Source organism: Coprinopsis cinerea, assembly GCF_000182895.1.
Source record: "Coprinopsis cinerea okayama7#130 chromosome 4 map unlocalized cont3.4, whole genome shotgun sequence".
Taxonomy (NCBI): domain Eukaryota; kingdom Fungi; phylum Basidiomycota; class Agaricomycetes; order Agaricales; family Psathyrellaceae; genus Coprinopsis; species Coprinopsis cinerea.
The window spans coordinates 379,620-395,343 of NW_003307541.1; the positions used below are offsets into that span (position 1 = coordinate 379,620).

A 15,724-nucleotide genomic window follows, 5' to 3' on the forward strand; every position below is an offset into this window, starting at 1 on the left:
GATGAGATAGCTTCGGGGTCCACTTCAAGCTCGTCGTATGGGCCCCGACTCCGGAGAACGACACTCCAGTGACGTGGCCTAGAAACAGATAGAACGTGCGGCACCAAAGAACATATGCTTAGTGGGAGAGTATATCCAGGTCCAGAAGTGCTTGTCGAACCAGTGTCGAACCCAGAAAGTATTTAGGCGCTCGTTGGTCACGGTGGTCGAGGTTCAAGAGGTAAATTTGATCGCCGCGTCAAAACCTGACAGCGTTCCTTTTCTTTCTACCACCACCACCACCACAATCGGACCCTAGGGACAGGATGACGGCAACCTGCCTGTATCCAGTATCTGGCTGTGCTCTGTGATGCTGGAAGCAATGGTCAAATGACCCAGATTTGACATGCCGAGGATGAGCAGAAAGAGGAAATGTTATCTTGGGCTATTGGTTCCTGTTCCGCCCATCTTCTCTCTCTTGAACCACCACTATGCCCCCATCGCTCTCTGACCTGCCTTCGGAACTCTGGCAAAAGATTGCCACTCACGCCAGCGAACCCGATAACCACTGCGTTCCGCGCCGAGATCTCCAATCCTGCATGCTAGTATGCAAGTTCTTCTCCACCATCTTCACGCCACACCTGTACCACCTCGCACGGATATCCAACACGCGACAGCTCCAGCAACGCTTCCAGCACCTATCCCGAAATCCCGCACACGCCCAATATGTGACCGCCCTCGAATTGCTACGCGCAGACGAGGTCGTCCAGTCTGACGTCCTCCCTGCGTTCCTGGATCTCCTAGTAGGAGTACCCCGTTCTGGAGCTGGAATCATCGTAGAGGTGGTGATTAGGAGCTCGCTGAGAGGACAGGTGGATTTGTTGCAGCTGCCTGAGGGGCATGCGGAGGCTCTGGCCCGCATTTGCACCCTCCGCTCCATCGCCCGTCTTGAACTCGACGGCTGCTTCAATTTCCCGCCTGATATTCTGGGTATGCGGGCGTCCACTGTGCTCGGGGCTGTTACCTTTGGCGCCCAGCGCACGGGCCCTGCACCGTCGGTACCAGCGCCAGTAGCACCCAGCGACGAGAGATTCAAAAGGCGCATGGCGATCCGCTGGCTTGGTACATCGGCGAGTACATTCCTCACGGCGATGCAGGTGGATCGCAAGTCCTGTTCGAACATCAGTGGACTTGCTGTGCACATTGCGAGGGATAGACACGCTTGGAAAGCTATGGAGTGTATGGTCCAGCGTAGCGCTGCATCTGGTCATCTCGAGGAACTAAGCATCTTCGTTGATAAAGGTGCGTATATTTCCAGGAGGATTAATGCTGTTGAACTCAGCTAGCCTGTTATATGTACTAGGAGTGGACACCTCACTACTTGAAGACGTCCACCTCGACCTTGCCCACGCAAACAAATTCCGACGTATAGCACTAACCGTCTCGTCCCCACCCAACCTCCAGATCCCCGCCTTCCTGGCCCGCATGCTCATCGAGCCGCTCTTCTCCAAGTTGAAAGGCACCAGAGGCGAGGACAGCACATTGAGCCTGAAAACGGTGGAAATTGAATTCGATTCGCCCAGAGGGAGGTCCTTGGACGAGGTGCTCGACCCCAGGGGGTGGGCAGAACTGGAGGGTGTGCTACTCCAGTTCCCAGCGCTGAAGATGGTCAAGGTTTCGTTCAGGTTCTCGGGTAATAAGATTTATCAGACGGTGGATCCGCCCCCCAGGCTAGTGGGTCTCGTCGATGCGAGGGTCCAGTCTATGCTCCCTTTGATACCTCGGTCGATTTTACAAGTCAAATGGTCTCTCGACAAAGGCATGTAGATGCAGTTGAGTGCATAGTAGGTTCAATGGGTCTGTACTGTGGACGAGTCCGAGTCTTCCGAGTTGACTTTGTATCAGAAATACTAATGATTATTAAAGAGGCTTTAAAGTACAGAAGACAGAAGTTGTAGTAGGAATATATGCATGGCGGGCGCTAATGCAACCGGGGACTGACCTATTAGAAACATGGTGAACTTCAGATGGGAAGACTTAGTAGAAACCTTGTAAAGCAGACGGAAGAAATTAAAAACCTTGTAAGCCAGACGGAAGAAATTAAAAACCTTGTAAAGCAGATGGGGAGATCAATAAATCTTAGAAAGCGGAGGGAAAGATTTAGAGACCTTGTAAAGCAGATTTACAGAGGTGCCCATCCGCTAGGTGAGTCGGGACAAAGGTTGGGGTCACGAGTTCGATGTAATTTGCAGTGAGCATGCGGCCCGTCTCCAACATCTGGTCAACGTCAGTGGCCAAAGCAACCGGGTCGGTGATTACCTTCTCTTTCTGAAGGAGCTGTAGTAGAGGAAGATGTTGTTAGTTTTCGGTCAAAGAAGGAAAGTAGAACAGAGACTTTGACTTACCTGGATAGCAGCCCGTGCCCACGTCCTGCAATTGTATCCCTCCACTTTCTCAATGGCCACGCCCTTATCCAATATATCCCTAACATAATCCCGATTTTGAGTAACCTTTCCTAGAAAAATCAGACCCGAGAGGTTAGTCGTCTTGGCCACGACCGGTTTGGCATTGAAGCTGAAGAACTTGTCGTTGGGACCTCTGACCGCGTGGATCACAAATGAGTCGCGGGGACTGTTGGGGCAGTCGGGGTCGACGTCGAGCCTGGGGTTCTTGGGAATGAGGAGGATGGCAAAGTGGAAGCGTTCGCTGTCTTCGTTAGTGGCTGGGTTCCACCCCGGGCGCTCGTAGAGAGCGAGGTAGAGTCTGTCCTTGTTGAAGACTTTGGGAGGAAGGGGGTGTTAGTAAGTTGATAGAAGAAGGAAAGAGAGTCGGAGATTGCTCACTGAGTGACATTGTTCAAGTACTTTGTATGAGTGATTTGCTGTCCGTGTCTGTGAGTGAAGTGAAGGTGAGTAGTGCTCTTGTGGGTTCTGGGGAAATTGGAGACTGGGTCTACGCGGGTATTTATACGGAAATTTGAGAGAGTCAAAGGAAAGAAGTACCATTGTCGTGCGCTTTGAGTCCGTCAAAGCGCCGGGCGGTCAATGGGTACACGGTGCACGCGTCTGGTTTGTCGCGCTTTGAAAAGAGAACCATGGATACCACGTCTCGTGGTCAAGCACAATGGATATCCGAAGTCCGTGCTTGCAGCTTGCCTTAGTCCGGAAAGGAGATGATACCTTACTAGCTCTACTCACACAGAAGTGGATATGTTTTCAGGCTTCAAGACATCCAGGCGCCTCAACGCGTCCGGAGTTATCGTAGGACCATTGTCCGCTATCACCGTATTCGCTTATGTGTGGCAGGCTGGAGCAAATTCCGTCGTTAGGCGTCCTACCAAATTTTACAAATGGAGGTCGCTTCGACTCTGAGCCAAGCGTCACGATGATCCAGAGTCTGAGGAGGTAGGCAAGTGTTTGATTGAATGCGACTCGGACGTCGTGACGCGGAAACATTGTTCGACGAGGGAATAAACACTTGGTACATGGTTCAACCCGAAAATACCACACACGGACCATTGCTCTGGGGAGAAAGGGAGCTTACTTGGGGGCGTACAATGATACAGCATCACTTACTAGTAAACGGGTCCAATTCGAAAGTCATTATTAGTGAGGGGGAGGGGAGAATAGGGCGACCCGGATCAAAGGGGATAAGAGCGGTCCGGTGGTGCTGCCAAAGGGCGCTTGGACGCGTCTACGGGGGTTTCAATCGAGCCAGGAAGTCCTGGAGTTGGGGAACCGTTGGTACCTCAACCGTTGCCGCCAAATGTAAGAAAGTAACAGTATCCTTGCGTCTAATCACCGATTTGGATCCTCTAGTCCGTGCGCAGAGGGATGGTGTAGTACAGCAACCTCAGAGCCTGGATCCGGAGACCCACAAGTTCCGCGCTCCAAGGCTCTTGGACGCGCTTTGACATTAAAATGACCCATCGCCACCTGTGAGATGTGGACTACACTCTACCGAGTGGCTACTTCCATTCATATAAAATAAAATGTCCAACCGGGCTCCCTCATTCCGACCACTACCACTCGACCCTATCTGAAATCCCGGAAAATCGCTCGCAACGTACAAACGTCCCCAACTTGAAGAGCATGTCTAGCCTGAGCGCCCGCGATTTCTTCACTTGGCTCGTGGACCACGCCGCCACCGAGAACCCCGGACTGTTTGCTGACCTCTGGGATGTGGTGATACGGTGCTCGCAGGAAATGATTGCCTGGAAAGACTTCCTCCTCCTCGCAACGCCTCGCGAAGAACACGAAGAAGAAAAGTTGTCCCAATCCGAATCCGAATTCGAATTCGAATTCGACATAGAACGGTTCACGCAGGCTGTGGATATCCACTTGAGCGAGCAATGCAGGTTGAATTTGTAAGTTCAAATTTTTATATATCCCTCCCCTGGGCTATTTCTGACTTTTTCTTTACTTGATTTAGCGGTCTGACAGAAGAAGAGGAACAGACGATCCATCAAGCAATCCAGCACGCCCCCGCTTCGACGATGGGGCTTATCCTCCACTTCCGAGCGAACCCGAGGGACTTTGAAGCAGCGCTGCGGGGACTCTTCCACATGAACTGCAACATCTTCCCCGCTCGTAGTATCGCAGGGTCTTCGACGACGACGCACCCGTTCGGACCACTACAAGGTATGACCACTCCGCGTGCGAGAAACCCTCGCCGCCCCCCGCTAACGAACAACATCAAATGCACAGCCTGCTGCAGGACGGTCGACAGATCGCTGTTCGCCACGCACGTCTATGTACAGCACGGGGTCGGCGCCTTCTACGAGCTCGCCCGGGAGAGGCGTCAGCAGGGGGTACCAGGACACTTCGACATGCAGACCCAAGTGGTGTGCCCCAAGATGGAGTGTGGTCAGTTGGTTATGGTGGGTTTTATGCCGGAACATATTCTTCGTTTTCATTCTGAGCCCTTTAGGCGGTGTACCTCGGTGTACCCCACTAACACTTTTGCTTCGTCGTCCTGAATGAACTTGAGAATGTGGGTTCCCCATCGACTCTTCTTCCGTTCTATTTTACACTACTTAGTATACAAACATGTCTGTCTGGTGCGTGCGTGTTAGCTTAGTACCGATTTTAATCACACTAATGCATTTCATAACACTTCAAATCGTGCTCCACAAAAGGAAAGAAACGAGAATACTTCCAGTTTACCAAAACCACCCTTAATCCAACAACTCCGGTTCAAGATGCGGCATCACAGCGACTCCGTTCATACTCCAACTTCAACCTATGTATGCTTAATCGCCCGTCAGCGTGACAATACGCTGCGAGAGCTGCTGGCACGGTCTCCGGGAGTCTCTCGTACGCGGCCATACTTACTGTCCCGAGAGACAGAAGTTGGTCTCGACTTCCCCTTTTGAGGATAGGAAGACTAGCATCAGGGCCTCGCTGGCAGGCGTCAGCAAGCAGACCATAAATACCATACTTAACAAAACAATAAAACACCCACTTGCTCTCAATGAGGTTAATCAACAACCTACAGTACTCGTGCTCCTCACAAAATTCCGAATGCCCAAGCGCGTACGATTCGGAAAGTCCAAGTTCCAAGGTTCGGTATGTAGTATTGAAGAATTGGAGTTCATGTCGCTGCAGCCTCGAGGGGTGCAGTGTGTGGTTGGCAGCTCGGATTGCGTCGTCGGGGAGTTCGACGCAGAAGTACGTACTAGTATCCGTGTTGGAGGGCCGAGAGCTGGTGAGCCTTGCCTTCAAGGAGGATGTCCTGCCAGCTGTTCGAGATCATGAGGCCGGCGTTGCCTGCCTGGGCACATGAGCATGTCGGGTTTGGTGCCCACGCCTTGATAAAAGGATCGAAAGTCAGGGGAATGGTATTCGTGGAAGGGTTGTTATATCGTACCGATTGTGCCACGTAAGCCTCGAGGGTCGCCGGCTGCTTTGCAATTTGGGCCTTTGGCGAGTGCGAATGCTTCTCAATTTCTCGACGTCATCTAAAGATGGAAGGGCGAGTACTACATACTAGTAATAGTATTTGCTAAAACAGTGGGCTATGCTTGCTGAAACGGTGGGCCACGCAAACGGGAGGGTAGTACATAAGCACGAGATTAACGTGTTCAGACCGGCCATTGACAAGTTGTATTAGGTTTCGCGAAGATCTTTCACCAAGTATACACAGTTGGCAGGCCCAGGTTGCATTAGTCACCGTTTAGCGCTTGAACGTTTGAACTCGTATATTGTATCCCAAGAACTCAGACCACCGAGGGAGGAACTCAAAATAACATCACCATCACCAGTTCAAAGCTAAGCAGCTCGTGACTAGAACTTGGTAGTATGTTTCCTATCAGCCGGGTAGCATGTATTTAGCAAAAAGGCCCACCGCGAGATGTACATGAATATATAGTAATACGACTCACCTATGCCGCTGACCTACGCCGCCCACCTCCCTCCAACGCACCCTCCGAGCCCTCAGTATACACTCAGTTCTCCCAAAACCTTCCAAGTGCAAAAAGGAAGTAGAACAGAGAAACAACAAACGACAAAGTTGCGTAGATTACACTCTTTATAAGTTGTACAGTAAACGAGAAACAAGAGCTTTTGCTTTTGCAGTGATGTGTATCACAAAAACGACAACCGCTTCCAAAACGCACGAAGAGACCTTCATACATTAACACTTCTCAAGACCTCGAAACATTACATCAACACTCCTCACGACCTGGAAACATTCATATACCCCGGACCAGGATTCTCGTACTCTTTCACAAAGTACCTGTCTTTCTGGGATAACATGAACCTAGACAAAGTCGATCAGTCCCATGTCCATGTCCGAGTTGGAGGGGATAGGGATAGGTAAAACAGGGGTAGGCAAAATGGCTGGGAGGAAAGGAAGGAGGGGGGGGGGGGGGGGTGAAAAAACAGAGACGACGGGGACGGGACCGGGACCAGCACCAACACCAACCACCAACAACATCGGCGAAGCCCCACACTACTCGCCTCGCACCCATGGCACGAGTGTCCGGAAGACGGATTCGCATTTTCTCTAGTGTAGAAACCCGCGAGGGATCGGACCCTCGGCTGGCGACGAACGAAGGCAGCCCTCGAAGCATAACCGACGTCGCCCGGTAAAGCCCCACTAAAAAAAGGAAACGACTGGGAGGAAAGGGACGGGTGCGGAGAAGGAAAAGAAATGACCCGGAGGAGTAGAGGAGAAAAAGGGACGGAAAGGAAGAACAAGGGATGGGGTTGGGTGTGGGGAGAAGAAAGGAAGAAAGGAAGAGTAGAAAGGATGTGCATAGAAGACAGGACGTACTGCAACAATTCGTTCACATAATCACGAATGAGCGAGACGGATTCAGGGTCGAGTGAAGTTTGTGCGATCATTTGCGGGAGGCTCACTGGAAAATACAATAGAGGGTGAGTGTGAGTGTTGAGTAAAACGAGGGCAGAGCGCATATATGCAACCAGTACACCGGCCAGTCGAGAACTCTCGACAGAGGCTCAGAGCCAGGACACCACATCAAGAGAAAAAGAAATAAACTCCAAAGAAACATCAAAAGAAGACACCAAAAGAAACACCAACAGAAACACCAAAAGAACTGCACGCACCAATCATCCTCAACAAATGCTCCCCCCCATAAATCTCACTCATCTCCTTCTCCGTCACACCGACGACAACCTGCTGGCCCGTCCAGTACTTTTTGCGAATCTCTGAGTACTGAGGACGTTCGAAGCGGTAGAGGAGGTTGGAGCCGAGGGATTTGTCAAAGTAGACTTGGATGCCGGAGATGACGGTGCTGAGGAGGAGGGAGGGGTCGCGGAGGCTGTGGAGGGGAAGGGTGTTAGGGGAGGAAGGGGAGGGAGGATGGAAAGGGGAGGGGAAGGGGGAAGGGAGGAAAGGGGGTGGTTAGAAAGGAAAAGGGAGGGAGAGGGAGGGAAGGGACGCACCCAGAGGGTTTGTTCTGCATAACATGCTCCGAAAACTCTTTCAATATCTCAGCGACGGTCGGTTCTCTCGGTAACGGCACAATCTAATCCACCACCTCACATCAGCTCTCCTCCAAAACCACCCGACCCCGAAAAACCGACCACCACGCACCTGAAACTTCTTCGTAACCGCCTCCCAATCATCCACCAACTGGCTCTTCAACACCTCAGGCACATTCAGCTTCATCTCGGGCTTGCGCGCGCTATCGTCTTCGTCCCTCCCCCTCTTCGTGCCCCGACCGTCCTTGCGCGCGGCCGTGCGTGCGCTGCCTCCACCACCAGCCCCACCGCCTGAGGTGGAGGAAGCCCCGGCGCCGCCGGCTTTGTGCGATTTGCTGGAGGCGGAGGCGGAGGATGAGGCGTGTTGGGTAGTTGATAGGTGCTCGTTTTGGAGCCGCTTTTGGAGGGCGAGGTTGGCGTCGTTTAGTTTGAGGAGGCGGGAGGCGTGGACCCATTCGTCCCATCTGCATTCGCAGCGTTACGTATACGTACCAGAGTTGAGAGATCACCCCTTGTTAATTCGTTTTGATAATGAGAGGAGGGAAAAAGAACGCACGTCTGCTTCCACCCTTTATAATGCACAAAGTAGTGCATACCCGTGAGGCCGGTGGCGAGCGCTGGCTCCTTGAAGTCGGTCGTTTTGAGGATTTTGGCCTCGTAGACGAGGGGGCCGTGGTAGCATAAAACGCGCTCGTTGACGGCGTAGTGCGGGTACTCGGCTGTGCCTGCTGCTGTTGGTGGGTTTGCCATACTTATTGTGTGAGGGTTTTGGGGAGGAGTGGGGTTGGGGCGTTGGGTTGGGTGTGTTGGGTGGTATTTCGCGGAGTGGAGGAGGTGTTCAGAGGACGACTGGAGGTGGAAGGGTTTTATGACACCGTTCCAAAGTCCAAGGTGTCTCCAGTCAGATTATTCAACCCTGTTAGTACATAGTACCAGAGGAAATTATCGTCAGAAATTCTAGACTGTTCGAAGACCAGACGTCTAATAATATGTATGTAACCCACCTGTGTGCAATTCAAGTAAACCCAGCTTTGTCGTAGTCTCTCCAGTGCTAGTGGTCAGACTAACGAATGTATGGGCGGACGGAGGTTGGTGAGGGACGCGAATGATGATGATGGTGGTACGGACACAAGAAATGGACGCGACTGTCAGAACGCGATCAACTTTTTCCCCATACTACATCACGGCATGCCTTCAAGCTTCAAGTTTCGCTTTTATACTTCTAAGTAGTACTTAGTGGAAACTTGAAGAGAGAATTCGCTTGTTTCCTTTCCTTATTGCTGGAACAGCTTAAGCTTAAGACTCAGTGGATGAACGTTGAACGTTGGATCTCTCTTCACTTCACCCCTCGAACCACTCGGAAGGTTACTCAATCCAGGACATGCATAGCTATTAACACCAGCACTTACACATGTAAGTAGATCCTAGGTGTGTTTCTCAGCACAGAGTCCCTGATGCTGCACTACCGCAGAAGCGATCTGCTTACAGGAGTGCTCCTCTTCCTCCCGCTTGATCACTTCACCTTCCTCAACTTGAACCTCGAACTTACCGTGACAATCGGAAAGTGACCAAGTCCCTCGATAAACGCACTTGACGAGAATCAAATAAATCGAGCGGAGAGAGGAAAAATCTTGGGTGGTATTAGAGTGCGAAGAGAGAGGGGGGCTAGAAGTACATGAAAGAGGGTTGTTCTTTCGAGAGAGATTGGTTACGCGAGGGGCTGTCATTGCGCGCGAGGAGAGGCAGTTACACAGACGATATTTGATGGCATGTTTCACTGCTCCATAGCGTCACTGTTTGAGGATTTGGTTTTCGTCAATTCTGCCCTGTATTATCAGGAAGAATGGTTGTTAGTGACCAGGTAGGAGAGGTGAATAGGAAGGGGTGTAGAATGCGGCGCACATCGCGTGAGTGCAGCACACACATAGAAGAGGATCGCAAGGCGTGCGGCACACAGAGCGCCGACTAAACAGCCAACCCAACCGAGCGATACCGAAATCACACAACCCCCAACAACAAGTTCAAAACACACACACCTCAACTGCACACTAAACTCCTCCTCAATATCATCATCATCCCAGTTATCCTCCCAAAGCTTGTCGCCGCCCGATTTGGCAGCGCCGGGTGCTGCGCCTCCGAGGTGCGCGAGGTCGGTTTCTGCGTCGTCCCAATCTGTTTTTGTTGTAGGAGAGGGGGTAGAGGGGAGAGGGAGAGGGAGAGGGGTTGGGTTAGTTATGGGTATTTGAGGATTGGGGGGTTGGGGGTTTGAGAATCGTGCATAGGAGTATGAGTAGATCCATAGCCAATAGATCCATTCGCAGAGCAATAGATCCATTCGCATAGACCATTAGACCCATTCGCAGAGCCAATAGATAGATCCACCCTCCCATAGCAGATCCACCACCCCCATATACAGAAATCAAAATCCAACGCACCAGCAACAGGAAACTCCTCAAACTCATCATCCTCCTCCAACACCCCAAGCGAAGGTTGGGTCTCAGCGGGCTTCGCAACCTCAGCTTTACCAGCGGCGTCTTTGGAAGTCGAAGCTGAAGCTGACATTATTCTGTTCTTGATTCTTGGTTCTTATCTGGCCTCCTGGGTGGTTGAGAGAATGTATCGGTAATCGGTGGTGGAGTAAGCGTTGTGGTGGTGGAGGCGGTGGTGGAGTAAGTGTTGTGCTGGAGGTGGTGGAGGTCGTCGAGGTAGTTGGTGAAACGAAAGACCCTCCCTCATACATACGCGTCGCGTAATTGATCCCAAACCCTAACCCCACAACTCACTCACCCCAACTCACCGAATCGGGCGAGGAGAGCACCGCCACGGTCCACCCGACCTCCTGGGAAATTTCTCTCCGCCACGGGACACGGCACAGGCAGACGCGCGGAGAACACTTGGGAATTGGAATGACCGGCAGTCCGTCAGTCCGGGCATCCGGCAGGGGGTGGTCCGGCAGTCTGGCAAGGCTGAATAGAGAAGAAAACGGGAGAGACGCGAGGGTACTTACGAGTTACGAGTAGGTATGAGGTTTCTGGGCAGTTATTTAGATCTAGACAGCGGCCAACAGAGGCTTCGAAGGCGCGGGATTAGTCAGCACGGATTCAAGGGGCGAAATTGAGGCTCCCGGGATCCAGAGGCGTACACTGGAAGCAGTTTGCCTAGGTATGCCTACTTGGGCCTGTCCGACATATTTCTAACGGGACTGAGGCTTCCCAGTGGGTGCTAGATCGAATTTACCTGGAGCGGGCGGGGACTGACTAATCCGCCAGCCGCTCCAAGGCACACGAACATGTCGCGAGCGCTAAACCCAGGGGTAGCACGTACCGGTGGGTTATATAGGTTGTTATTTCTAGTCTACTGGGCACTGGGTACACCTGTCATAGCGTTTAGCTAGGTGGACGGACCCAGGCGCAGCGAAACGCGTTGGAAACGTTGTTAGACCGTGGCCGGACGGCCGGACTCACGGACGCTGCCGCTCTGCCGGACTTCCGGCAACGCCGGACATTCCAACTCAGTGGTATTCTGGACGCGCGGGAGTCGGGACTCGCTCACAGCAAAACTTTTGTGACTGTCGTCACGAGCTAGTTTCCCTATTCTACAGACGCTGAACGATGTTGTTACGCGCCTCGCTGGGCTCACGCACGCGCTCTTGGGCTGCGCCCTCCGTTGCGAGGTGGGCGAGGTACCAGAGGTACGTCTTTCCTCTTCTCCTCTTCTACTTCTTTCGAAATGTATAATGACGAACGAACGATTGGTAGCAGTACTGCTGGTAGTCCTGGTGCCGGTCCTGGTGCCGCTGGCGCGGGTGCAGGTGCTGGCCAACCAGCTCAACAACCCTCAGCGACTCCGGAGGCTGAGTTGGCGTCTAGGTACGTCTCCGTGTTGGTAGTAAACCAACGGAAGCAGCGAATGACGGAAACGTATTGGTAGTAAACCAGCCGAAGCAGCGAAGGCCGGTGGTGCCAATGCCAATGCCCCTGGTGCGACCGTGCAGAGGACCCCCCAAGAAGCTGACGCAGCCGTCGACAAGATGCTGTACGTCTCTCTCCCTCTTTCGTTTCTTATTAGGTTGGTGCTGACGAATTTCGTCTGGTGTATAGGGAAGACGCTGTCCTCAAGTGAGCTTTTATTGTATACATATGATTCTTCAGAACCTGGCGACTGACAGGATTGTACGTGCAGCGCCTACAAAACCATCGAAGCAGAGATGGAAAAGCCCGAGATGACCAAGTTCGTTTACTCCCCGTCCCTCCCTTCACCTACTAACCTAACTTACGACACCAGGGTCGAAGGCTACGACGGCCCAATCACCAACGCCGCCCTCCCCCCAAACGCCAAATACAACCCCGCCGACCTACCCCTCCCTCCCCCCTCCTCCACCACCACCTCCCCCTCCTCCCGCAAGCCCCTAACCGAAGAACAATGGTCCGCAACCCTCATCCACGGCCGATCAACCCTCGAACCCCTCTACCACCCCGCACCCTACCACATCCCCGTCGCCTCCCTCCACCTCCGCTCCTACCACCCCAAACTCCTCGACTTTTTCAGCCACTTTGCAGCACACGCCGCAGCGGCCTTGGGGATCCCGATCTCCAAAACCGCGCACCTCCCGACGCAGAGGTCGTTGTGGACCGTCCCGAGGAGTCCCTTTGCGCATAAGAAGAGCCAGGAGAACTTTGAGAGGAGGACGCATAAGAGGGCGATTAAGGCGTGGGATGCGGCGCCCGAGGTTGTGGATCGGTGGTGTGACTATTTGAGGAGGCATTCGATGGCGGGGGTGGGGTTGAAGGTTACGCGGTGGGATAGGATGCCACTTGGGTTGGGTGCGGGTAAGGAGGGGGAGGGGGAGGCGGAGTTGAGTGCGAAGGCGAGGATGGAGATTGAGCAGAGGCCGAGTGAGGCTGTTAAGGTTTTGGCGGAGAAGATTGTGAAGAAGGAGGGGGGAAAGGTTAAGCCTGCTGCGTAATTACCTACTGCTAATAGTGGTTTTCTTTTATCCTTTTTATCTTAATAGACGAGTCCTCCTTAGAGACGCGTACGAGATTTTATTACTCCTTCCTCTGGGGTCACTCGTGGGCATCTCTCCACATGAATGAGAGATGGTCGCCACCGTCCATTGAGGCCCCTTCCTTCGGGATATAGATTCTTCACCATACCATACCAAGCATTCAACTCACTCTCGGGAAGGCATGGAAATTTGAGGAGGTCTGCTTAGACTTGCCCTACAGGAACCGATAGCACTCGGGTAGCACCCGAATATTGATCGCATCGCGTCGGTGACCGCGTTCGATAGCTGTTGTCTCTGAACTCTCTCGTTCGCCCTTCTCGCCCCCCACGGACGCTTACACGCACAAATCCCCACCTCCGACCCACCGACCCAACACCGACCCTGAGAAAGACCATAATCCATGGCTCCACCACCTGACATCCAAACCCTCTACGCTGAGATTCGGAAACGGCTCATTGAGTCGGGGGAATGGGACCAGTGAGTTTTTTGAGTTTGGCTTGTCGATTCAGTGCTTTGGATGGGGTCTGTGGATGGGGTCTGTTCGAGGTTGTGGATAGGTCTGCTCGAGATTGCGGATGGGGTGTATTCGAGGTTGTGGAAGGGGTCTGTTCGATGCTCTGGACGTGTCAGTCTATTCGACGGCGTGGACGTGGTGTTATTCGATGCTCTGGACGTGTCAGTCTACGTATTCGACGGTGTGGACGTGGTCTATTCGATGCTTTGGACGTGGTCTATTCGATGCCGTGGACGGGGTTATGCTAACGTGGTATGCATGGGGTGGTAGGATTCGGACTACGATGTACGCCAGGCTTAATGAGAGTGGGTGGATTGATGAGGTGCGGGATCAGGGGAAAGGTGTGTTTTTGTTTCTGTTGGCTGTTTTAGAGGGTTGAGGGATTTTGGCTGACTGGATACGTTTCTTGCTCGCTCGTTGGATTTCATTCTTGATCATTGGATTCATTCTTGATCGTTGGATTTCATTCTCGCTGACTGGATTCTCACTCGCTCACTGGACACACTCCCACCTAACCGCGGCCAATGCCAACTGAAAACGCGGCTTCAACAGAAAAAGCCAGGGAGATGGACCCGCTCTCGTTTGAGAAGCTGTTTGAGGAGGTTCGGCCTTCTGCTCAAAGTGAGTACTGAGTTTGGAGACCTAAGTTCCGAGGGTGGTGTTGTTGAGTTCTCGAGGTTGGTGTTGTGGAGGTTCTCGAGGCTGGTGTTGTTGAGGTTCTCGAGAGGCTGGTGTTGAGTGTGGAAGGCCTAGGGTGGAAGAAGACACCAGAAGTGCTGGCTGGAAGAAGACAGAAGTGCTGACGCTGACCTCCTTGGGTTTTTTGTTTGGATTGACAGATTCGATACCTTTGTCGGTTAAAAGGGAGATTGGAGCGTTGATTAGGCAGCATGTGCAGAAGCATTTTGCGTAGGAGTGGAGGGCGGGAGAAGGTCGAGGAGGAGGGGGAGTGGATGGCTACCGCCTGCGCCTCCGAGCCCCTCTCGAGGAGGGCATTCTCGTGAGACTGGGGCGCCCCGGAGACTCGTCAAGACTGACGCCAATGCTTGAGGGCTACGCCAGTTCTTTCGTCGTATCTCGGCAATTGTCGACTCAAATGGACTGCGGTTATTTTGTTCGCATTGCACCATCGTTCTGGACTTTTTCCCTCCTTTCTTCACCAGCGGGTAAAACACGACATATACATCGATTCACGACATCGATTATACCCTAGCTCAATTCGAATTGCCATCACCGACCTTCGCTTCGCAACTTCCCGCCTCTCTATTTATCCTGCCCGACACTCAGACCCGCTTGAACCAGCGCAGAACTTACACCACCACCACGAATGTCGATTACTCTACTGGGTGTTCTGTGTTTTGAAGCGTACCAGTCTGCTTCTGCGGTGTACCGTCCAGTGCGGTGTAGACCAGTCCAGTCAGCACGGGGAGGGGACGCGATGGGGGAGGGGAGGGGAACGGAGTGCCGCCAGCGGCCGCAACCGCAACCCCATCCATATCCTACTCACTAGAAGACACAGTGGTAGAGTATATCCCATACCCAAACATCCCACCCCTCTTCGCCTTCTCGATATCATACGACCCTCTTAACACCAAACACAAGATACAATTCTCACTCTGGTTGCATAGCCTGGTGCTTTGGGGTGTGGAACCGAGCTGGCAGGTGGGCGAGCGTGGGGTTCCGTGGAAGAGGAGTTGGGTGTTTCCGACTTTGTTGGAGTAGTTGCTGAAGCGGGAGAGGTGTGCGAGGGAGGTGGGGGTGTGGTGGGTTATGTAGAATATGTGGTGGATTGTTGGGAGGGGTTTTTGGGGGTGGGACCAGGTGGTGAGGAAGTGGGAGGAGACTGGGTGTGGTTTTTTGTGTGGGGTGTGTGGTGTGGTGTGGTGGGTTAGTTGGGTATCGTGTCTTTTTGGAGGTGGAGGTGTGGATGATGGACGCACTTTGACGCCAGTCGCCTGTGTCGGGTGGGATGTATACTAGGTCCTGTGTGTATAGCCGCAGTTTGATCAGTCACATTATTATTCAGGATCGAGGAATCCTCTAGGAGTACGACCACTGCTTACATCTGGATCGTTGTTGCATAGATGGAATTTGGCTTCTCCGCGGATGTCGACGACGATGTGCATCCCTTTGAAGTTGGTGGTGGTGGGGGATCTATACAAGGAGGTGTTAGGGATACAAAGAGGTGTTAGGGATATAAAGAGGTGGTAGGTATAGGGATAGATAAGCGCCCTGCCTCGTTGCATCACGAAGTACGACCTTGTGGCTGCACAA

The 15,724-nt window shown here is 52.7% G+C and overlaps 7 protein-coding genes across 7 annotated transcripts; 4 read left to right on the forward strand and 3 right to left on the reverse strand.

The window, feature by feature from the left end:
• Window positions 1–470: 470 nt before the first annotated feature.
• Window positions 471–1,806, forward strand: CC1G_02675 (hypothetical protein; the record flags this gene model as incomplete). Its single annotated transcript, XM_001840160.1, has 2 exons — window positions 471–1,281; window positions 1,343–1,806. 2 exons carry the CDS (start codon window positions 471–473, stop codon window positions 1,804–1,806), a joined length of 1,275 nt encoding a protein of 424 aa, XP_001840212.1.
• Window positions 1,807–2,139: 333 nt separating this feature from the next.
• On the reverse strand, window positions 2,140–2,832 carry CC1G_02676 (hypothetical protein; the record flags this gene model as incomplete). Its single annotated transcript, XM_001840161.1, has 3 exons — window positions 2,140–2,316; window positions 2,385–2,758; window positions 2,823–2,832. 3 exons carry the CDS (start codon window positions 2,830–2,832, stop codon window positions 2,140–2,142), a joined length of 561 nt encoding a protein of 186 aa, XP_001840213.1.
• A 1,238-nt stretch (window positions 2,833–4,070) lies between these two features.
• CC1G_02677 (hypothetical protein) lies at window positions 4,071–4,935 on the forward strand (the record flags this gene model as incomplete). Its single annotated transcript, XM_001840162.1, has 4 exons — window positions 4,071–4,345; window positions 4,411–4,619; window positions 4,686–4,858; window positions 4,909–4,935. 4 exons carry the CDS (start codon window positions 4,071–4,073, stop codon window positions 4,933–4,935), a joined length of 684 nt encoding a protein of 227 aa, XP_001840214.1.
• A 1,768-nt stretch (window positions 4,936–6,703) lies between these two features.
• Window positions 6,704–8,678, reverse strand: CC1G_02678 (hypothetical protein; the record flags this gene model as incomplete). Its single annotated transcript, XM_001840163.2, has 6 exons — window positions 6,704–6,738; window positions 6,911–7,077; window positions 7,255–7,339; window positions 7,551–7,765; window positions 7,946–8,392; window positions 8,485–8,678. 6 exons carry the CDS (start codon window positions 8,676–8,678, stop codon window positions 6,704–6,706), a joined length of 1,143 nt encoding a protein of 380 aa, XP_001840215.2.
• Window positions 8,679–9,702: 1,024 nt separating this feature from the next.
• CC1G_02679 (hypothetical protein) lies at window positions 9,703–10,490 on the reverse strand (the record flags this gene model as incomplete). Its single annotated transcript, XM_001840164.1, has 3 exons — window positions 9,703–9,754; window positions 9,965–10,100; window positions 10,364–10,490. 3 exons carry the CDS (start codon window positions 10,488–10,490, stop codon window positions 9,703–9,705), a joined length of 315 nt encoding a protein of 104 aa, XP_001840216.1.
• Window positions 10,491–11,506: 1,016 nt separating this feature from the next.
• On the forward strand, window positions 11,507–12,894 carry CC1G_02681 (mitochondrial ribosomal small subunit; the record flags this gene model as incomplete). Its single annotated transcript, XM_001840166.2, has 6 exons — window positions 11,507–11,619; window positions 11,687–11,797; window positions 11,859–11,963; window positions 12,029–12,046; window positions 12,111–12,158; window positions 12,213–12,894. The coding sequence occupies exons 1-6, from the start codon at window positions 11,540–11,542 to the stop codon at window positions 12,892–12,894; spliced, it is 1,044 nt and encodes a 347-aa protein (XP_001840218.2). The 5' UTR covers window positions 11,507–11,539.
• A 442-nt stretch (window positions 12,895–13,336) lies between these two features.
• Window positions 13,337–15,642, forward strand: CC1G_02682 (hypothetical protein; the record flags this gene model as incomplete). The annotated part of the gene is made up of 8 exons (XM_001840167.2): window positions 13,337–13,413; window positions 13,721–13,791; window positions 14,003–14,071; window positions 14,336–14,450; window positions 14,664–14,976; window positions 15,079–15,316; window positions 15,477–15,496; window positions 15,535–15,642. The coding sequence occupies 8 exons, from the start codon at window positions 13,337–13,339 to the stop codon at window positions 15,640–15,642; spliced, it is 1,011 nt and encodes a 336-aa protein (XP_001840219.2).
• Window positions 15,643–15,724: the final 82 nt, after the last annotated feature.